Raw genomic sequence first — 22,676 nt, 5'->3', positions numbered from 1 at the left:
TATTTTCCTACCATAGCCGTGGAAATGCATCTCTCTCAATGACAATTATAACGTGTTAGCACATGCCATATTGTCTATAAAGGAGAGTGGGAATGACAACAATAATCACTGTACAATGATGGTAACATGCCACATCCTATAAAGCGCTGCACTTTTGAAGTTCTATTTTCTTCCCACCATTATTTGACGATTGGTTTTCTGAACCTGCATAGAGATATAGCCAAAGGGAACCACACACCTAAAGTGTCCGAGTTTGTCGATGGGGAAAAACAAGCACACAATGGGAGAATGTTGCATTTATCGAGCAAGCAGACACGTGCTTCTGTGGACATGGCCTTCGGTACCACTTTTCCACTCGTGCATCCGAGCCGAGAAAGTGTGCGGTCACCATGGTGGCTGAGTTGGAACCAAACCCTGATGAGATACAATGGTCAAAACAAGACATCTGTATCTCAGAATCATAATATTTATTCATACTGGAGGAATCCGATGAGCAATGAAGATCTTTTTCACAGATGTCCAGTAGACATTTGGCTAAGGGTTAAGCAGCCAAGGCTAGTGACGTGTTCATTGTGCGTAACATCAGTTGGTACACAACGTGAACACGTCACCCATAACCTACGTGTGTCCCACGTAACCTCACTCATTGCGTGTGTCGGCAAAGGCACGGCTTGGCTTCTGCACTGGGAAAACACTACCTGGCGCCGCCTCCGTAGCCGAGCTGAGCTGGCTCGGCACAGCCCCAACGTGGCTCGGTTGTACAGTGGAAAAGGGGTTCGAGTCTGCATACCCAGCAGGAATCTCCTCCGATTTTTAGTTCAACGCGTTTAAACAGATGGTAACCGGCAATTCACCAGCAGTAACGTGACCGTTATTTATGCTCCTATTGTGTTTTTCTTGGACCCAATGGTGAAACCTGCATGACAGCAATGGGGTTAATGGCTGCACTGACAGAAGCAATGGGGGGGGGGGGGGGGTGCACAAGTGGCTACATGCAAGCCCATAAAATTAGAAGAAGACAGAGAGTGGAGCTTTAAGCACAGGACTCACTGGCAGGTGGCGGTGTAGTTCCTGCTTTGGGGCTTACGTTGGTTACCTCCTCCTCTGAGACAGCAAGCCAAAGGACTTAAGCGTTAATGTGCAATTAATCAGGGTCGATTGGTAATTAATAATTGTGAAAATAAAAGAAAATGAATGCTACCGCGCGCCGGTTCCTCGTTCTGCACATCTTATTTTCTTTAAAAAAAAATAAAAATTTAGATTGACGCAAGGCAGTGTGTTAAATATCAGTTTTCAAAAAATGTTTCATCAACCGTGCTTTTCGGGCATAACTTCTTCATAGGTAGCTACAGCTTCGAACACCAGAGTACCCAGTGAACATTGCTTTAACAGGGTAAAAACCTCATCGTGACTCAATGAAATTGAATACGGTCTACGGTTGCCTTCTTTCAACAATATTAATTTGCCATTTAAAACGGATGATGCGTATTTGAGTTTATCATTAAACAGACTCACCTTACTTTTTTCTGTAATTAATGTTTATCTGAAAATTATTCAAAAAATTATTTAAATGCCATTGCTTCAAAATGGGCAGAAACATGCCAATTATGCAACCAGCGCAAAGTGCAAACATCTGGTGTGTATGAAAACCATGCACTCACTGTGGAAAGGCTGCGTTTGAGCTGCAAATCCGTTGGGTTGGTTGGCTTGTTGCTGGCTGCTCGATATGGGTAGGATCCTGTCTCCCTGAACCAAGGGCAGTAATGAGCCACTTTGGCCTGCAATGCATGTTAACTTAAAATTAAGAGGTCTGCTTTGACCATGGCCAACTATGTTAAATGTCATTATAATACAAAGGCCCTTACCACAGTGCAGTATGTTAAATGCAAAATCCACTTGCTGTGACTTAGACATCAGCTAGAGAAGACTAACATTCATATCAATTATTCTTGACCGGCTCGTGTGTTCAAATGACAAGTCCAAAATGTAGCAATACTTTTAATTGCATAGATAAAAAAAAAACATGGATTAATTCCTAATCACTACAATCAAATGTAAATGTGCAAATGGCAGCAAACAATCCTCATGGCAGTATCAGGGAATGAATAATCATAATAAAACATTATGCAAGAATGACATTTAAACAGAAGCAGCACATGCAGTTACAGCAGTTGAAGCAATATATTAAATTATTATTTGCTGACATTGGCAGTGGTGGCCTTTATTCATAGCACATATATCTCTGGCTTCTATGTGCTATGATGAAGGGACATTGCCCAACACATCACTTATTATATATATTTTAGAGCAGTGTTATTAACATGTGTTTAGTTGTCATTTAACGATAATGGGAAACAAAAATAACAATGTGCAGCTGAACAAAAAAAGCAGTAAAGAATTGTCATCAGGATGATGGCCTGGCACCTGTAGAGGACATTTTAGATTCTGCTGTCAAATATGCTGAACTGCTACTTTAATTATTACAGGATCAACCCAAAAAAAGGACAAGTATAGTTCACCCATTCTGTAGATACACAATTGTGTCGTGAATGTTGGGCCGTCTGACCCCAGTTTGAATCGTAATCGAGACGAACCACTAGAGCGCCGCTAGCGACATCCCAGCTACGCTGAAGTTTTCTCGCTCACGTTCACGACGTCAGAGCCCACGTGACCCTGGCGACGTTGACGGTGAGCGTACAATGCTGCAATGTGCTCCACGTTAGTATATGGAGCCCGGCAAGCAGCGGGGAAAGCCCCAATGTAATGGCTACATACAAGAATGTCCACCGGAATGCAACCGATCTCGTCAGCTCATGCAAGCTAAGCGGTTTTGAGCCTGAACTGTGCTTGGATTTGTGACCACCATGCACAAAACAGGTGATGCAGGCTTGCTGTGGGACAAATTTGTCAGCAGAGGGCAGTAATGTAATTATGTGCTTGTACTGGACTATGCTCCAACGTATATGCTTCCTACCTTCAAGCAACCCACACTGATCACGTCTGACATAAGTCAAGTTAACTTTCATGAGCCGCACGGTGTTGGGAGGCCCTCATCTAGCAGTGGACTCAAGGCCTCTTGCATGATGGCTGCACCACAACCCTGCAGCCAGAAGCATGGCTTGAATAATTACATTAGCAGATTTTTATTTACGGAAGCAGCTTTCAACTCGTGCCATAGATCAATATTACTTGTATTAATGGATATAAAAGCACCCGGTTATTTTATTGGATTGCTTCTTCATTCAATATCATTAAAATACATTAATAAACATTATAGCCAATTATAATTGTTAATAAGCTCCTGCAATCATCAGCAACTGTAATTAATATAGCATCCTTCCAGATAATAAAACAAAGTTCAGGATAATCATGGAGCTGAATGTAATTAGAAAACATGTAGTATCAACACTATAGAATGATTACATATATCGTGTCCATTGTCATACAGTAATGCATGGTAAATGAAACGAGAAGGACAGATGTGAACAGGATCACATCGGTGGAGAATGGCAAAGTGAGCACTCGAAAGGATAGCCTCAACATTCTCACCCTGGCATTTTTAACAACCTTGTAGTAAATACATTCTATCATTCAGATCTAAAACGTATTAATATTGTGCTCTACAAATGGATTTGCATGCAAAATGTTGTGTTCGTTCATATTCAGGAAGTACCATTAAAATGTTATTAAATGTACGTTCACTCGTGTTCTGGGCTCGCTTGACAACCGCTGTGATAATTGAAACATTTCTTCCCAGCAGCTTGTATTGCATAACACCCTCTCCACAGCAGCTACGATAAAAGCGTTCCCTACATCGGAGCCAGGGGGTTCGAGCTTTGTGCCAATAAGCCCCCACGTTTAGGTCAGGTCCTGAAGACTCTCAGCACGCTGCGGGGACAGACACCGCTCACCATTTGGTTCTATACTGAAGTCTGCCCTCGCCTTCACTTTGCTCAGAGAACCCAGAAAATAAATGTCAGCATGTTGCCTGCCACTTAAGTGCATTAGGAACAATTAGCTGGCAATCAATTGGCAGTATTAGAAGTGCCACAGTCAATTAACTACTTAGCTGGCAATAAAATGCCAACGGACACAGAGATAAGCACACCACTTAAAACAGTAATGGCCTAAGTATAAAGCAATGCTCACTAATTTAACAGGGTATGGTCAATACATGTTCATCTGTCAAATATAACCATTTTAATAAGAATATATGGATCTAACGTCATTAAATACAAAAAAGGAGTCAGTAAATGCAATCAATAGTTTTTTTTTAATCTACACTTGAGCAAAAAAGCTTAAAGCGAGGTTTGTCCTCAGCAAGCTCGAGCAGAATGAACACGGTTGGCCGTGTGTAATCTGCTGTTCCCTGCAGGGCCCTGGAGTGGGCAAGCGAGAGGTGCCACACTGCCATGGTGGGGTGGAGGTGAGCCAAGGGGGGGCAGCGGTGGGACTAGAGGAAGGTGCTTTGTGCTCTTTGCACACGCGGCCCCCTCTTTCCGGAGGGTGCATCGCTAAAAACAGCCTGGTTGGGCCCTGGAACAGTGTCTCGGATAGGATGAGACCCATGAATAAGATTTAACGTTTTTATATTTGTTTTATTTGTGTTCCTGTTTCATAGTGTATATCTTGTTTGCCTCTTACCTGTGATTCTTAAATATGTGTTTCTGTTTTAATGTTACGTCAGAAACACTTTGGCTGTGCTCTCCAGTTGCCTGGGTGAAAATTGGGCTACGTTTTTACAAATTCCGGCCCAGCTGCCTCAAAAAACAAACAGTGTGATACATCCTGATAGACCGTATTGTGCATTATCACATCACATTCTGGACTATAATGGTCAAGAGTGTCAAGAGAACGCTCAGTTAAAATAACCACCACCCGTAGGCATATACACAACACACGCACAAATAGCAAGCCACTGTTGCGCAGAAATCACCAGCAAGTGTGATATTTGTTGTTTAAAGGATAATACAACTAACATCTAAAACGGTCTCATGTTGTAGCTACACACCGACGCTCTGTGTCCAGGGCTAACTTGAATGTGAAGCTTCATATGACACAGCAAAAACTTTAACGCCACATCAGCCACGTCATAGAAGCACTCTAATTATATCATTCCCGTAGGTATTAATACGGCAATGTAGCGATGTCTCAAAGAGCACATTATGGTGTCTCAGCAGAAGAGCGGCTCAGGGCTGCGAATTCAAATCCTAGTTTAGCGTGTTGACTCAGCCCATCATCCCTCCAGAATCGTTAAATGTCTATCATTTTGTTGGGAAGGCAACAGTGGCTGTCCACTGGAAAGCCTTGCCTCCATCACAGGAATGTGAAACTTCCACCGCTGGTTCTGATATCTCATTTTAGTAAGAAATTACTTTGACCAAATAAAAAACAAATCTTAAATTCTTGTTACTGTTGAGGTATGGAATTGAAACTTCTTTCACACTGTACGAAGCCAACAGTTGAGAACACAACCCAGGTAAGTAACTACGTCATAAACAATATTTTGTTGGGGTCGCACGTTCAGTTGATACTCCGAATTGTTGGTAGGAAAGCAGTCTAACTTGTATCCTGATGTCTGCAACCCTTGTTGTAAACCATCAATGGTTAACGATCCTCTCTTTCTTCATCCGCCACCTCCTCATTTATAGATAATTTGCATGCAGGAGCGGACCAAGCTTGACCTGAATGATAAAACCGAAGGACAACTGCAAAAGGACCTTTATTGCGCATGTCAAAGTCTGCCCCGTGGGTGAAGAGACCGCGGCCAAACCTGCAGGCAGAGCGGGGAATCCCGAGGTAGATGTGGAGGTTGACGGCTCCCCGCTCGAGGAGGAGGGGGTTGCCGGGGGTTGCTGAGAGGAGGGGGGCCCAGAGGCTGGTCCCGCGGGCAGGGTGCCCCCCCCCGGCTGGTGCTGGATAATCTGTATGGACGAGTGACCGTCGGGGACGTGCAGCGAGGGGCCGGGACCCTCCACGGGAACACACTCCGGCATGAACTCTTCCTTAACCAGCCGCCCACCCGGTGCTGCAAGAGTGGGGGACGGCAACACAATATCAACGCCACGACGGCGAGATGTTAACTCCCTCGCTTGGTATGCGGGAGGTCGTGGCTTCGAACCCGACCCCTGAAGCCTGGATATTTGGAGTTTGCATCTCTCTCCCCGTGGTCGTGTGGATATTTTTCCGGGTCCTCCGGTTTTTCCCTCCACATTAAGAATCATGCGTTTAAGAGTATTTGGCTGCTGTAAATGTCCATGTGATAAGCCACTTAATTGAGCTATCATTTGCGGCCGGCTAGCTTGTGAAAAAGAGCTATTTAGCTCAGTGGGCCTTACCTGGTAAAATAAAAAGTTTTATATAGTTTTGGTAAAAATTACTTTATTTCGTCTGGATAAAAAAACCCATCAATGGGTATCAATACTTTTTTCAGCAAAGTGTCACACTGGGATATTTGGCGATTACCTATACAAGAATTTAACAACACAATTAGCTGGTGATCCAATATCCAGATGCCCTGATTGTAATTTAGTAGAAATAAAGGATGGGCACTTAACAATACATCAAGTGACCGATTACATTTCATTCTTACACTCAAATACATGCATTTTGTATGAATACAGAAATGCAGAGTAAATGTTGTTACATGTTGCACTTGGGCTAATGGAGAGGGCACAACTTTACCAATGAAACAAAAACAAAAAATCTAAGTAACAACCAGACCAACACAAACATAATATTGCGAATGGAATCGTGACCACAGATCGCAGCGATGTATTGAATGGCGCTGGGTGTTAGGGGCGGGTTGTTATCGGTAACACGATTCTTAAACTATTTTAAAGTTTAACAGACAAGGACAACACTTACGAGATCCATGAAGTGTTAGTTGTCCAAGGTCTGTGAACAGAACACAATCGACAGTAAAACACAAGTCAGAATACAGCACAAGAATATTAAACAATAGTGCGCGATAAAATACAACAAAAATGCCCTTTAATAAGGAGAGAGTTGATTGCGTCCAATAAAAAGCAATGTATCTACGGTTGCCTGGGTAGGTGTATTTACAGTGTGTAGAGATGGCCTTTATAATTTACTATCACACCTAATTCTCAAATGGGAGACCAGTCATTTGAAACTGAAGACATAATGGCCAATCCCTGTGGAATGATGATTTTCACCGGATATTTTTTTCCCATTTTACAGCAGTATGCTCTAGTTCATTCCCTGCGGAATTCAAGAGGTTACTGCGGGTATAGAACTTTTGACTCCCCGACATCTAGCTCCGTGGCAAGTAGACTAACAACTGTACCATCAAGGTGCTTCAATATGTGGCTACAGTAATCACATATAGTTTTTTAGAACTCTGCATACTTTCGACTGTAATTGTGCAAATCAATACAAAACAAATTTCAACCTTTGACACACCACACATTAATCGATTACTCTCGCGAAGCGACTCGGATGCGCGACAAAACACAGGCAAGCAGGAACGCAGTCACATGATGAAGCGCAAACAATTGCCCAAGCTATGCGGTACTCTATATATTAAGATGTTATCGGCCAATTAATGAGGAAATCGCAGCACTGGAAGAACACTCACACGTGCGACAAGAAAACACTCTATAATCTAACTATTGTTTCATGTAGTCCATAAAAAAATGAACTTGTTGGTAATAACCATTAAAACATTTCACTGCATTTAAAATATTTGCTTACGATTTCATGGGTTACACTAGCCTATTTAATTTTAAACCCATAGGTCTCTGCAAACAGATTCATAGATGAGATATTAAAGGCGTTCTAGTGTATCGTCAGACCATGGACTGAATGGCAGACATGGGAGAGAACTTCGCCGGAGATGAAGCGATGAAATAAGCTCCTGTGCAGGAGTTATATGAATTCGCAACTTGCGGAGGCTTTCCCCCAGCAATGTATAGACGGCCGATAACAATGAATGTATACCATAAATGCATACATCCTTCACACAATTAACATTGTTCTAAAGTCGTGGTTAATCCCAAGAGATCACTGCTCTATTAGTTCGACAAAAATGTGGAGAAAACTGGATGAAACACCGTGCGTCTGTGAATGTGTGACAAAGGATAGAGTACCTAAGCCAGTACCTAGGCCGGGAGACACGACCCGCTCGTAGTGGTACGGGTTAACGCAGACGCTGTCGGCCTTCAGGTCAAAGGCGTACTGGCAGAACTTGAGATGCTTCAGCTCATTCTTGTGCAAATCAGGCCACCTCCAGATGCGAGCATAGATCACGTGTGGGAAGCCTTTTCGACCGGCAACCTGAAACGGGAGAGAAAGGGCACAATAATTAAGACCGTGCGTACTGCTACACACCGAAATAAAAAAAGTTTTAATGCTCAAGGACGAAAAAAATAAGTGACAAAACACACTGGAAAGTCTTCTTGGTTCTTTCGGTAAAGTCACGTAGAAGGGAAATAATAAAATAATAAAAATAAAACATAATAAAATACTTTTTATGATAAAACATAATAAAATAATTTTTTATGATGTTTCATTTTTATTATTTTATTATTTCCCTTCTATGTGACTTTACCGAAAGAACCAAGAAGATGAATCCCTGCAGTCACGAAAGCTTTAAATCGAAATTTACACTGGAAAGTATTTTCCCATGAAGCCTTCATCAAGGCATGCTCAACATTCTGCTCACAACATGATTTCCTGGATGACCAGCAACACAGAAAATGCAAAGGTCTGACAATTGACTGGTAACCCTGCACTGCACACTCAATGCACCGAGTGTCAAGGAACAAAGATGCCCTGGTAGGGTAAATGTAAGTGACATGAAACCGAACGCGCACACGTGTCCATCTGCTACTTTAGGCACACATGATAAGCCTCGTAACCAGCAGATAGCTAACTGCCTGAGACTAAACCACCCAGAAATAGCCTGATCTCATCAGGTCTTGAAAGCTAAGGAGATTGTAAATCATCATGCATAAAAAGGCGCCATAGGCTGTGGCAGAGCTACATTGTCAGCAGAGGGCAGTTGCAGAAAAATCAATGTCTGTACTGTACCATGCTGTTTATGGATTCTTAAACCATAAGCTATTGGTTAAGAATTAATTGTAGATGTTCAACTGACTTAAATATAATTGAGGATTAATAGTTAAGCATTATCTGCCTACTTAAAAATACATCATTTATATGGCCATGAATGAAATCACAAAATTGTGCAAATATGTGGCATACTTGATCAGTAATAAAATGCTTGCTGAAACAGTTTTGCTGTGAACACCGACACATCGAGAGACACCGTGGCAATTCAAAACAAGTGAGAATCACAACGAGCCTTCTAAGCAAAAACTCATGAACTTCTAACACTTAAATACAATCGGTTTACTTGGGTACCGCTGGCGGCGGATGTATGATTGAAATGGAGGAATAGTTTTACTTATTACAAGCGTCTAAAATGGTTCACCATCACGCTGAATGAAATAAAGTGGTAAATTCAAAGCTGAACACTGATTTTGGATGGGAAAGTAAAATAAACGTTGGAAGAGGAAAAAAAAACAGAAATATGAATCTACTTAACCATCATAGATCTTAGGAGATCTTAAAAAATATCACATCAACTGGTCCCCTCAAATAACATTATCTGCAGACATGAATTATGGATTAAAGTTACGATGTTAAGGCCACCTATCATCAAAGGGAAAAATACCCAGAATACTTTACAAACCTCCGCGCCCCTCCAGTTAATTCTAGATTTGAAGCTTTCGTGACTGCAAGGCTTCAAACTCTTTGATTTTTTTCGGTAAAGTCACGTAGGTAAAAGATAAAATAAGACAAAATAAATGAAAACAACTAAATAGACTCCTCCCCCCCCTAACGCTTTATATAAACACATTGTCTCTGAAGAGCTCTCTTCATACGCTGCACTGGTTTTGCTGGGGCGGTCATACCTGATGACGGATGCTTGTGTTGCTTCCGAAACGTCGTGATTTAATTGAGTTCTTTTCATTTATTTTGTTTTATCTTTTACCTACGTGACTTTACCGAAAAAACCAAAGAGTATGCCCCTCCAGTTGTTGTGAATAGAAGCTTTAAGCCACCAGCCTCAATAAGTCTGAAGCATGCCCCTTCAAATATCTGTGGAAATGAACCTACAAGCCAAATATTGATACTTTTTCGCAAAAGGACATTTTGCAGTACGTTTTAACATTTCCTGAAGGTGCTGTTATTTTTTTCCTCTTTAGACTGTGAAACCTCCAATTTGCATTAACAAAAAATCAAATGTCAAGCTGCAGGTGTTGGTAGCAGGGACAGAAGCTGGAGTATTAATCTCTCGGGGCTTCCCCCCACTGTGTATAAGCAGGATTATTTTATATGAACAGCTGCTACACAGAAAACCCTGCAGAAATGACATCTGCGTGAGCGCTTGGCAGCAACTGCACTCTTCATACTCGTGGGCGCAGGATCAACAACTTGTATCACTGCACTCATGACGCTTTGGCATCGTTTTGGAAAGCTTCATTGATTTCTATTTTATTTTCAAATTGGAAAAATGAACACTTAAAGCTGACCCAAGAGTAAACCTCTGCTGGCTGTAAATAAGATTAATTTCACAAAAGCTACAGGCTGGTAAATGATAGAATCATAAAAATAGGATTCTATATTTACCGTAAGACTGTTTTAAATGGTTGCAGATGCAGCAACATGATTACCACCGTAAGTCATATTCACAAGCAGGATCAGATATTTATCATGATATACATTTATAACCCATAAGCCTCCGAAGGTTATAGACACGTGGCTTTTTGTTTCCGATGCAGCTTCTTTAGAATATAACCAATGCATCACCATCAATGTGATTATTGCTTTCATTATAACACTAATTTTTGGCCCAGCAAGCAAAGAAAAGTCGGATTTGATTATTAATTCACTTAAACCACACAGTCCCGCATCATTTCCTTACAACTAACTTATTATTCAATCAAGAAACCACAAATACATATTCGTTGAAAAACAACAGCCAATGTGTACGGCCTCCGTGGTGCGGAGTTGGTCCCATGACCCACCTGCAGCCGGCCGTCAAGCGTCCGCTGAATGGTGACGCACTTGCTGGGGTGAGCGCCGTTTGTGGTGATGGCCGTGATGAGGGAGTCCAACTCGTCCTTCTTTTCCTTCAGCTTCTTGACGAGGCTTTCGATGGCCCTCTTCGAGAAGGACTCGCTCTCCCCGCCTTGCCGGTGGCACATGAGGCTGTGCACAATGCTGAGGCAAGCATCGTTGCTCGTTGGTGTTCCCAGCGACATTTTAGGAGTTCTCTTTCTCAGACTAATAATCTTCCGTTAAACGCCTGCAGTACCTGAGAGATGTAAAAGCTGAATGTATACTTCTTATCTCATATAGATGTATACAGTGCCTTATTCCAAGGTGCTTTGCAACAATTATTAAAATGTACATAAGATGATAGTGGTTGAAGATTGGGGTTATTAAAAGTGGTGGTGTGGTTATGTTGACAGAAGAGGTGGGGAGTAGTTAAGGAGGGGTTTGGGTAGTGATAGGGGTCGGGGTCAGGGTAGGGGTAGTAGTAGGGGTAGGCCTGGTCGTAGCTTGGGGGCGGGGGCAGCAAGTAGCAGTAGGATCGGCTAGGGAGAAGAAATGGGTTTAAGGGAGGTACGGAAGCAGGTTAGTGAAGGTTACATTTAAAATGTATATCATTAAAAATATGTTTTAAATCTTCAAACGCAAATTCTAGTCTTCCGATGGCTACAGACCGTCGGAGACAAGATCAGGATTTGGCGTCTCTATCGGCTAGAATGAAATTCTAACATGACTTATTAGAAAAGTATTGCGTTGCAGTATGACGTCTCTAACCCCATGACCTTCCGAAGAGTGTTCAGGAGGAAGGCGTCACAGAGAAACCCAATCTCTCCATCCACTCCGTCTTCTCAGGAGTCACCATTTACATTTGGCCTAATGATGTCGAAATGACCCCATGTCCCACCACCGCTGCCTAAATGTCAGAATCTTTCAGAATCTTTATTTGTCTTTGAGGAATCCGATGCTATGAAGATTTTTTTCACAGTTCCTCTGGCGAGCTCTCTTTTCCACGCGCCACTCTTTCGAGTTCACAAATATTTTGCAGAATGTAGGCGTCTCTGAAAAAAAACAACAACGGTAAGACATTAAATATTATAACTGACTAATTCTGACAGATGTATAGTTTGCTACAATGTTGTCAGTAGAACAATAATAGTAAAACTTTCCAGCAGCATACGAGCAAATGCATAACATCCACATCGTCAACAACGTGCAGTCATTTAATGTCCAGTGTAGAGCCATTTACAGAGACCAGCAGTTTCTGACAGTTGCCAGGAAACTCATGCAAGAAACTACCAGACCTGTAAGTTGAACTCAATGAACCCATAATACCAGCAACTGCATGAGCCTACTACTGTTGAGTTACAGCATCGTGGTCCAAACATAACATTTAAAAAAACATTAGCAGGAAATACAATTGTAAACAAAAATTATGCTATTCATGGAAAGTGTGCGTTCACTCAAATTCAGGAGTTCCCTATGTGCATTCTGGTTTTCTCCATCAAGCAAAACAATTAAGAATACAATCCATCGATCTCAATGCAGGAGCCTGCTGCAGGGATTGAGTGTCAGTGTCACTTCCGTGGGTGAGGGAATCACCCACGAGCCATAACCAGCACTCATCTATGCTCCCCCCCCCACTCCCGACGAGCCATTGCTGGAAATTCCACATTCATTTGGCGGGTATTGGTCTCCAGGACACGACGAGTTCGGTTCTCAACCAAACGCAGCGATTGCTACCGTGGGGTGGATTTTCCACCACTGGCTCATGACCACCAATAATATATGAGCAACACCGCTCACGTCGAGTGTGATGGTACGAGGTCACTCACGCGCCTATTTCACCCCAGGCAAGCCTCACGCCGTAACTCCCTTCACGTGGTCTTATGGGTAAAACCAGTCTCGGATTAAGCTCGTTCTGGGCCTGTAGCATATGTTATAGAGGGGACCTAAATAAATAAATATTAAAACACACATTTTTTACTTGCATGGTCAATTGTTTTTTTTCATTTGCTCTACAGCCAGATAATAGGACAAATCGCTAACCTTAAATACCCAGTCGTTCATCAAAGGCGGTATAGTACTATAGTAATAGAGCAAGTGCAGAATAACTGAACCGGAATTGATAGCTTGAAAACATTGAGCGCGGGGCCCTTGAAAGTGCGGGGCCCGTAGCATCATAAGTAGCTACTTGTGCTACTGGGATAATCCGGCACTGGGTACAACCCTTCAAGATGGTACTGCGAGACGACACAGCCCAGAGCGGGTCGTCGAACTTGTGACCTCGTGACGTGCGGGTCGGGGTCCCGAGGATCAATTGATTAAAGGGAGTCCCTCGCACGAGACGATCTTCGGCTAAGAAGGGCTTTACTGAAATCCTTCAACCTCTGCACCCGCAGGAACCATTATCTTCAGGAGCCCCGGGGCAGACGTCACACACCCCCTTCATAATATAGGTTTTTGGATCAGATCGCGTTATTTATAAATGTGTCGTAACCTTCCACCACCCGACACGGCCAAACAGTAAAAATGTTTTGATTTATTGGGCGGGTCGTTGTCTTTCAAATTTTCTTGCTGTGGATTTCACACCTGATTATGATTGCTTGTGTTGCAGTCGAAACGTCGTGATAATTTGTTTTATATTTATATTATTGTATTATTTCCCTTCTACGTGACTTTACCGAAAGAACCAAGAATAAAAATAATAAAAAAATGTCACGTTTTTCAAAGGACAAAATAATGCACTTCTTTGAGTACGACGTTTCGCTGATAATTACAATCAGCTTAATTATCTTAATTATCAGCGAAACGTCGTACTAAAATTTTAAAATGCTGTTGATTCTCTCTTCAACACACCGGTGGGCTAAATAAGTGAATTATTTTGTCCTTTGAAAAACGTGACACGTGTTTTACCGTTTGGCCGTGTCGGGTGGTGGAGGGTTACGACACATTTATAAATAACGCGATCTGACCCAAACACCTATATTATGAATAATATTGCTAATATTGGTCGCGAAAGCCTACTACGTGTTAAATTGAAACCCCCCTTGTATTCACCCCCTTGTATTTACCCCCTTGTATTCACCCCCTTGTATTCACCCCCTTGTATTCACCCCCTTGTATTCACCCCCTTGTATTCACCCCCTTGTATTCACCCCTTGTATTCACCCCCTTGTATTCACCCCCTTGTATTCACCCCCTTGTATTCACCCCCTTGTATTCACCCCCTTGTATTCACCCCCTTGTATTTACCCCCTTGTATCTACCACGTGTCCCTACGCCGTGTCCCTCAGATCTTCGTGGATGGGGGCTCCTCTATCCAACGCCCTTCCCTCTCGCCTTCCTTACCGGCTGCGTTCCCGTCGCCTCCCATTGATATGAATGGGGCTGCTGTAGTCTGCCGCTGTCCGAGGCCGAGCCAAAGAAGACGTGCCCCCCCCCCCCCCACTAAACAAACTTAACAACCATGATCGGCACGGCGAAACCGTTCACAGCCCCACCGGATGCGTTTGCTCCCAGCTCCTGAGGTCACCACCACAGCTCCCGGAGACGACAGCCACACGATAACCACGCCGCCGCTGTGGGTCGTCACCCAGCGCGTCCATAACACCCAACAACAACCGCCCCCATTCGCCACGAAGTAGCGGTGACGTCACAAAGGCGCTTGTACCAGGCTAGGTGCACTTTGAGCACGCGGTGAAGGCAGGTCACGGGACAAGAAGACAGAGTTGTCCCGTGACCTCTGAGACGACTATCGGATGGACCACCGGCAAACTGGTTCCGTTTTAATAACTCCGCTCGTTGTTGTGAGCGTCGCTTGCCCCGGGCGGCCCAGCAGCGCCGTGCACACACGACGCATCTCGACGCCGCTGGCACCGACATCGGCGTCGACGGGACCGCAACTCGGCGGCTCGAACTCGGTCAATCTCGCGTCCACCATAGGCGAAGGACAGCCTGAAGCCACTTTTAACCCAACACAATCGCCGCGAACATCACAACAACAGCAACAACAACAGCAGCACGCGCGCGCATCTCCACCACCATCACTCACCTCCAACCACCACAACCTCGTGCTGCTCATCACACGGGCTGCCCGCAGCAGAAGACCACGCGCCGCGGTAGAGTGACGAGTGGATAGTGCGAGTTGTTGTTGTTGTTTGTTGTAGCCGGTCGGAGTTTTGTTGTTGTTGTTGTTGTGGTGGTTGTTGTGGTGGTTGTTGTTGTGGCGCTCATCAGCTCCACTCGGCCCCCCCACCCACCCCGCGTCTTGGCCGCCCTCTACAATCCCTAGCGCGCACAGGGCCGCTCGCCTCGCGCGATTGGCTGGCGCTGCGTCGCGTGACGAGGCCGCGAGCCAATCACCGCGCGCGCGCGCTCTCCTCCACGCCGCAAGCAGCGCCCATCCGCGGTGGGAAATGTAAAGCGATTCACGTTCAGGGGCCGCAGGCGGGAGGGGGGCCACGGAATCTGAACAGAGCCCCTCCCCCCTCCCCCCCCGGAACGTGAATTAGCGGAGCCCGGAGGGGCGGGGCAGTGGGTAGGAGGAGGGGCTCCAGGGGAGATGGGGGAGGGGCTCCAGGGGAGATGGGGGAGGGGCTCCAGGGGAGATGGGGGAGGGGCACCAGGGGAGATGGGGGAGGGGCTCCAGGGGAGATGGGGGAGGGGCTCCAGGGGAGATGGGGGAGGGGCTCCAGGGGAGATGGGGGAGGGGCTCCAGGGGAGATGGGGGAGGGGCTCCAGGGGAGATGGGGGAGGGGCTCCAGGGGAGATGGGGGAGGGGCTCCAGGGGAGATGGGGGAGGGGCTCCAGGGGAGATGGGGGAGGGGCTCCAGGGGAGATGGGGGAGGGGCTCCAGGGGAGATGGGGGAGGGGCTCCAGGGGAGATGGGGGAGGGGCTCCAGGGAGATGGGGGAGGGGCTCCAGGGGAGATGGGGGAGGGGCTCCAGGGGAGATGGGGGAGGGGCTCCAGGGGAGATGGGGGAGGGGCTCCAGGGGAGATGGGGGAGGGGCTCCAGGGGAGATGGGGGAGGGGCTCCAGGGGAGATGGGGGAGGGGCTCCAGGGGAGATGGGGGAGGGGCTCCAGGGGAGATGGGGGAGGGGCTCCAGGGGAGATGGGGGAGGGGCTCCAGGGGAGATGGGGGAGGGCTCCAGGGGAGATGGGGGAGGGGCTCCAGGGGAGATGGGGGAGGGGCTCCAGGGGAGATGGGGGAGGGGCTCCAGGGGAGATGGGGGAGGGGCTCCAGGGGAGATGGGGGAGGGGCTCCAGGGGAGATGGGGGAGGGGCTCCAGGGGAGATGGGGGAGGGGCTCCAGGGGAGATGGGGGGAGGGGCTCCAGGGGAGATGGGGGGGAGGAGGAATCCGATGAGCTATGAAGCTCTTTTTTCACAGATGTCCAATTCATGTTGCTCATTAAAAAACGCAACAGCAAAAAAAAAAGACACGTCAACGCGTATTTATTTTGCAATTTGGATTTATTTTCAGCAGGAATTACGAAATTGTATTTAAAATGACATACAAATGCACTTTATTAACAACATTACCAGAGCACCACATAAGACAGCAAAACAACAGTGGTTCTCATTTTTTTTTACGACCAATGAAAGCAAATCATTTGACACAACCCACCCATTCCAAGTGATTATCACACACACACACAGACGTCACTGTTGTGGGCAACGCGTTAAGACACATAAAGCCACGAAAGTGATGCCACCTAAGGCGGTGTGACCCACACAAAGCGAGAAAACTGCTGCTCTGGGCTCGTGGGCCTCAAGCCGAGGTCGTGGAGCCGGAACTATGAACCAGCGGGGGGGGGGGGGGGGGGGCAGCGGCCGCACGAGGTGAAATCTTGCCCCGGTGCTCGTTCGTCCAGAAGGCGCTCCGGCCAAACCCGCAATGGGGGTCTAGGGGGGGTTAGAGGCTAGAGCCAAATGTCGGAGCTGCAGTCCCCGCCCGGGTAGCGCACCTCGTGGGCGAGCACGGGACCGTCCGGCTCCGCGCCGTAATCCACCAGGAAGCGCTCGTTCACGGAGAGGCCGCCCTTCTGGGTGTCCACGTCGATCTGCAGCATCACCGAGCCCTCCCTGCGTGGCGCACCGCAAACACAAACATCCCCTCCCGTGTAGCCTTGGCACGGGCCGCTGGGGCAAGCGCTGTTGGGCGAGCGGCGTTTCGGCCACGGAGGCCGAAACGGCACACGAAGGGGGTGGGTGGGTGGGCAGCATCGGCACGCCGGGTCACCCTGGTCCCCCGAGCGGCGGTGTTTACACACCGCGCCAAGTGCTCAACGGGGGCCGAGTCGACCCAGAGGAGGCGCAGGACTGGTCCAGATAACCGTCACTGGTGTTTGCCGTGTGTGGGAATCGAACTCGGGTCGCCGGGTCACACACACACACACTCGTACATTTCGAAATAGTGCCTGGACAATGCCGTCCTGCCCCATACTCCCGTGCATAAGCCGGTTGTTCAATCGGTATATGTTGCGAGACAAACTGGGTTTTACAAGAAATTCTCAAGTCTACTAACAGTTATCTGCCGGCTTGCGACGAGTAAACAGCAGTTAGGTGTGACGTTGTACTCGTGCTGCACTTGCTGGAAGATAACCTCAGGTAAGTGCACCGCGGTTTGCGTCATTACTTCTGAATGGAATGCATCCGAGAGGACGTTCCACTGGGGAGATGGAGCGACAAAGTCAACTGCTGTGCAGGTTCCGGGTCGATTATCACATCGCAGGATAGCGAAAGGTGAAGAAGGCTTGGGAAGGCCTTCATCCAGCAGTAGATTGATCATGGCTGACAATGATGATGGTGACAACTTATACGTATTCTTGGTTCTTTCGATAAAGTCACGTAGAAGGGAAATAATAAAATAATAAAAATAAAATTATACAATTGTAAAAATAAAACGATAATTTTTTTTATTTGTATTACTTTAGTATTTCCCTTCTACGTGACTTTACCGAAAGAACCAAGAATATGAATCCCTGCAGTCACGAAAGCTTTAAATCGAAATGTAACGTATACGTACTTGATCATTTCAGGGTAGAACTGCTTGTCCCAGGCGCTGTAGAGGGAGGTGGTGACATAGAGGCGCTTCCCATCCAGGCTGAGCTGGATCATCTGGGGCCCGCCAGGTACCCGCTTGCCCTGCGCACCGCATCGAGGCATGAGCTCTCACTGTCGTAGATCCTGCACCTCTTGATTTGCACGGTTGGCTACGTACGGCGCTAAAGAAGTTCAACATACGTACATACATCCCCTCGATTCACAGGACTAAAAGCCTCAAATCCTCACCATCAGAGCCAAGGATCTGAGCTGCGATTTAACCTACGGATATGCAATGTCGCCGATTCAAATGAAATTGTGTTGTCTGTACAGGGTGATCGATAGAAGTGTTTAATTTACGGTGCGTGGTTTGGTGAGAAGGAATGAAGAAAGTAAGAGAACAAGGGTCAATGATGATGATCCTGCTGTTGCTGTTAAAGCTTAATACATTACTGGAGAAACGTCGTACTCAAATTGTAAATGTTGTGGATTTATTCTACAACATAACGGTGTGCTGTACTTGTAACGAATTGGCACGTTCTGTTTATGTGACAAACCTTCCTAATTGGCTGTGTCGGGTGGTGGCGGAGTTAATGACACATTTATATTTACGCGATCTAACCCAAAAAAACCTGTATTATGGATATTGATCGCAAAAGCCTACGTGTTAAACTGAAAGAAATGAAGTTGAATTGGGCAGGAGAGGTCACAAGCACGACTGATGAGAGAGACGGAACTAACTGCCGAGGGGAGGCCGAGAGATGACATCACAAAGGGTTCACAAGCCTTGACTGGAGAGAGGGGTAGCTGGGAAAATGGAGGAATGTAAGGAAATACCGTGGGAAGTGACCGGCTGACAACAAAAGGGAGCTTGGCCCTGGTGTGACGACTAAACAATGTATGCACAAATAACCGAAGCTAATTGAAGGAGGGCCTGCCAGCTCTCCATGCATCCCAGTCGAGCCTCCCAAAAATTGGGAAGTCGTATTTCACACTCACGGCGTGACAAGGCGTCAGTCAGCTGTCCGTGGCGGTGTGTTTTTTCCGCAACATGCCGTGAGCCCAAAACTGGTCGCGATATTCACTCGAAATGTGTGGGACGATCATTTTGATGGAGCATATAAAAAAAACCCCACAAATTTGGGCTTTAAAGAGCAGAAGATAATGGCTTAAATGAGCCCTTTTGGATGCATTTGTATTGAAATAAATTATACTTCTTTCTGGTAAATGCAGCCAGCAGCATTGATTCCTCACCTGCACCACCAGAGGTTCAGGCTGCTCCTTCAGCTCCTTGTCCTCGATCACTCGCACAGGGCCGCCCTTCAGAATGCTGCCTCCAATAAACACCTGCACGCACGCATCCCCACTCACATTACTCAGCTGGTGCTGTTAACAAAGACATAGATCCCCTGTATAGCCTTAATAGGCTGTTGAGGAAAGTTCTGTTAGCGAGCATCTATGAAGGCCAGTACCAGGGCACACGAGGGGGTGGGTGGCCAGCACCACGCCCTTGTTAACAAGCAGGTGATGGTGAATTATGAGGTCAGCACCATGTCCGGGGGGGGGGGGGGGGATGGTTATCCACGGGTGACTCATAAAGTGGGTCGCAGTCGTAGGTCTGGCCCTCCCACTTTGTGGGTCACCCGCGGGGCACCCATGGGGTCACCCAGTGGGTATTCCGCCCTGGTGGTGAGGATGTGAAAGCGGCACCTGTCCCACGAGCTTGGGGTGCCGCGTGTCCGTGATGTCGTACTGGCGGATGTCCCCGTGCACCCAGTTGCTGAAGTAGAGGAAGCGGTCGTCCAGCGAGAGGAGAATGTCCGTGATGAGTCCTAGAATCAGCGCAGCGCGTTCGGAGGGTTCGTTCCAAACATCACGCTTTCATCGGGCAGCGCGGTGACGACACTCGTGCCTCGCAGCAAGAAGCACCTGGGTTTGATTCCCAACTCGAGATCCTGTCGGTGCGAGGTTTGTATGCCCCCCCCCCCCCGTTGTGTAACTGGTGTTGGCCAAACGTCTCAATGCTGAAAATTACTTGCAAATTACTCAATTGGGGATTTCACAAAAATCACTTTTTGAGTGTCTCCCAGAGCAGTGCCACAGACAATAAACCTTGTGTGTCAACGTACCCGGCATCTCTGGCAACATCCAGCCCTCCACCTTCTTACTTGGCACATCGATGACTTTCTCTGCAGCCCAGTCCCCCTTCTGTGTATGACACGCATGCATATGCATGCACACGCGCACGCACAACGTGTGTTTGGGCGAGAATATATATGGGCGGCAGCTGGCTGTACCTCGCCTGCTGCGACAGTGGAAGCGCGATGACGTGATGCTCTCGCTCAGTTCCACCGCGACCCTGCGCATGAGCAGAGCTTCCGTACACGGCGAGTAACACGACAAGTAACTAATTTTTACTGCCGATACGAAGACACCACCTGGAGGGCACCCAATCCCGTTCGCCGCTTGTTGCAGAAGATAATGAAGTTGCACGGTGGACCTGAAAGAGCCCGTGGACATCATTCGCAAGAGTAGGCCACTGCGTTCCGGCATCACGGTTTTTTTTCGTTTTGAAAAAAAACCACTAACGAATGACCCAATTGGGATCGCCCACGGCAGCAACATCGCCCCCCCTCCTGCAAAAAATACTTGGCCGGACGCTCCTGTAGAAGGTTACTGAACCAAACCGTGTCCACCAATGATAACAACCCGCTGAACTCTGGGTGAAAGGAGCGGAGCAGGTGTGTGCAGAATGCCGTGTGCATGAGCATCGCGCCTCTAATTAGCACGGTTGGCTACATACGGTGCATAAGAAGTTCAATATACAAACAAGAAATAAGTTCAACACATTCATTGGCACTGCACGCCCTCTCCTCCTGCCACCCTACGCACGGGACTGCAGGTGGCGCTAGTCTGATGCCTGAATGAGTTACAACACTTTTTGGATGCGTACAAAATATGCATGAGACTGCATCTCAAGAGGTTGTACAGACATAAGGTCATGTTTATTTATAGAGCGAAAGAGAGATACAGTCGGTGACAGGCAGAAGGAAACGAGGGGAGGTCTCGAGTCTGGACTTGAACAGGGGCAGGACAGTACAGACGGCGTGGGGATGGGAGTTCCAGACCTTGAGGTCAACAGAGGAGAATGAGCGACATCCCACCAATAACATTTATGCAGGGCTGAGATAATAAAAAGCATTGCTCGCTAGAGTGGCGAGTGAGTGGAGGGGAGGTGAGTGAGGTGAGAGAGGAGAGGCAGGCAGAGTCCCCGGAAGGCCATGAAGAAGATGGCGAGTTTAGAACGATCTCCAAAAATGTTGTTTGTTGTGTGTAAACTTTCTGGCCCGTCCCTACTGGACATCTGTGGGAAAAGAGCATCATAAGCTCATGGGATTCCTCCAGGATAAATGAAGAAGATTCCGATTCTGGGAGCCAGCGGAATAATTCAGAGGACGTGGTCTCTTCTCGTTCACGGGTGCGCCTTGCGCAGCGTGGCGCCGCTAACCTCGGTCTTGTAGAAGCGGAAGACGTTGCTGGAGAGGGCACAGCCCACGAAGCCCTGGGGGGCGCTGGGGTCGTGCAGGAAGCGGACCTCCAGCGGGATGTCGCCCTCAGGGCCGAGGTCCAGGCTCTGCGTGCACACGCGGCGCTCCCAGTCCCACACGTGGATGCTGTGCCCGTAGTGGCCTGCGGCGAGAGGTCAGAGGTTACGAGGCTGGGCCGGAAGGGGGGGGGGGGTTCTACATCGCCGGCACGACATTGACGGTCACCGGTTTCGTTATCGTCATCGTCGTCGTCACTGAATGTTCACACACGAACGTGCCCCATTTCGCCAAGATTTCGGTAAGCAAAGCAGGTTCGAGCTTGGATAGCGCTTGGAAGGGCGAGCATCACCGGGCACAGCAACCAGGCGTAGCAGAGAGCAGCAGAAGGCAGCGCAGCAAAACCGACCGTTGTTCTGTGCTCGCCACCCGCTCCCCGCACCACCTTCACCACCGCGCGATGACCAGCGCGCTCAAGTACGATCAAATATCTCCCCCGCATCCCGCAAGGCCGTGGGCAGGCCTTCGTCCAGCAGCGCATTGGCAAAACGCAGGGTGTGCGTGCACGGGCGCGTGATGTGGCGGGGGGGAGAGGCGTGCGAGGCTCACCGGCCTGGTGGTCCTCCAGGCGGAATCCGTATGCCAGCACCTTGGGCGTGCCCCACTCGGAGCTCACCATGACGTTGTGCTGGGGCTGGTACCAGAAGTCGTAGCCGAAGGGGACGCTCTCTCCCTCCGCCTGCCACTGCCCTTTCACCTCGAAGCTCTCGCCGTCCAGAAGGATGAATCCCCCTGCGATCGCGCGTGGGGGCAGCGTCGTCAGCGGAAGCTCGTGGGGAAAGAAACGAGACAGCGCCGTCATTTACCTTCACGCAGTGGCTCCAGGCTCTCCTCTCACCTGGTCAAGACTCTCACCTGGTCAAGACTCTCACCTGGTCCAGGCTCTCACCTAGTCCAGGCTCTCACCTGTTCAGGTTGGCACACGATGGACTTTGAGCTCT

The 22,676-nt window shown here is 47.6% G+C and overlaps 2 protein-coding genes across 6 annotated transcripts in view; both read right to left on the bottom strand.

Annotated features, from left to right (window-relative positions):
• The window catches only part of LOC133354255 (mothers against decapentaplegic homolog 4-like), a 31,177-nt gene extending 15,831 nt beyond the window's left edge, over positions 1-15,346 (bottom strand). The window contains exons 1-7 of one of the 4 annotated variants that reach the window (XM_061570954.1): positions 15,137-15,346; positions 11,058-12,143; positions 8,112-8,298; positions 6,868-6,897; positions 5,774-6,028; positions 1,662-1,778; positions 1,051-1,104 (exon numbers count right to left, since the gene is read on the bottom strand). In XM_061570954.1, the coding sequence (XP_061426938.1) occupies positions 1,051-1,104; positions 1,662-1,778; positions 5,774-6,028; positions 6,868-6,897; positions 8,112-8,298; positions 11,058-11,294 (880 nt within the window). In that variant the 5' untranslated portion in view covers positions 11,295-12,143; positions 15,137-15,346. The remainder of the gene's footprint in view (positions 1-1,050; positions 1,105-1,661; positions 1,779-5,773; positions 6,029-6,867; positions 6,898-8,111; positions 8,299-11,057; positions 12,144-15,136) is intronic. The other 3 variants (XM_061570955.1, XM_061570956.1, XM_061570957.1) reach the window with 3 other exon arrangements.
• A 1,193-nt stretch (positions 15,347-16,539) lies between these two features.
• The window catches only part of SELENBP1 (selenium binding protein 1), a 17,833-nt gene continuing 11,696 nt past the window's right edge, over positions 16,540-22,676 (bottom strand). For both annotated transcript variants that reach the window (XM_061570733.1, XM_061570732.1), the window contains exons 6-12: positions 22,285-22,467; positions 21,639-21,820; positions 20,260-20,338; positions 19,841-19,962; positions 19,385-19,477; positions 18,114-18,232; positions 16,540-17,170 (exon numbers count right to left, since the gene is read on the bottom strand). In XM_061570733.1, coding sequence (XP_061426717.1) covers positions 17,008-17,170; positions 18,114-18,232; positions 19,385-19,477; positions 19,841-19,962; positions 20,260-20,338; positions 21,639-21,820; positions 22,285-22,467 — 941 coding nt within the window. In that variant the 3' untranslated portion in view covers positions 16,540-17,007. The remainder of the gene's footprint in view (positions 17,171-18,113; positions 18,233-19,384; positions 19,478-19,840; positions 19,963-20,259; positions 20,339-21,638; positions 21,821-22,284; positions 22,468-22,676) is intronic.

Source organism: Lethenteron reissneri, chromosome 46 (genome assembly GCF_015708825.2).
Source record: "Lethenteron reissneri isolate LAM-NWPU_2019-01 chromosome 46, ASM1570882v1, whole genome shotgun sequence".
Classification (NCBI taxonomy): domain Eukaryota; kingdom Metazoa; phylum Chordata; class Hyperoartia; order Petromyzontiformes; family Petromyzontidae; genus Lethenteron; species Lethenteron reissneri.
The sequence above is the reverse complement of the archived record's forward strand: the minus strand, read 5'-3'. Positions and strand labels throughout refer to the sequence as shown.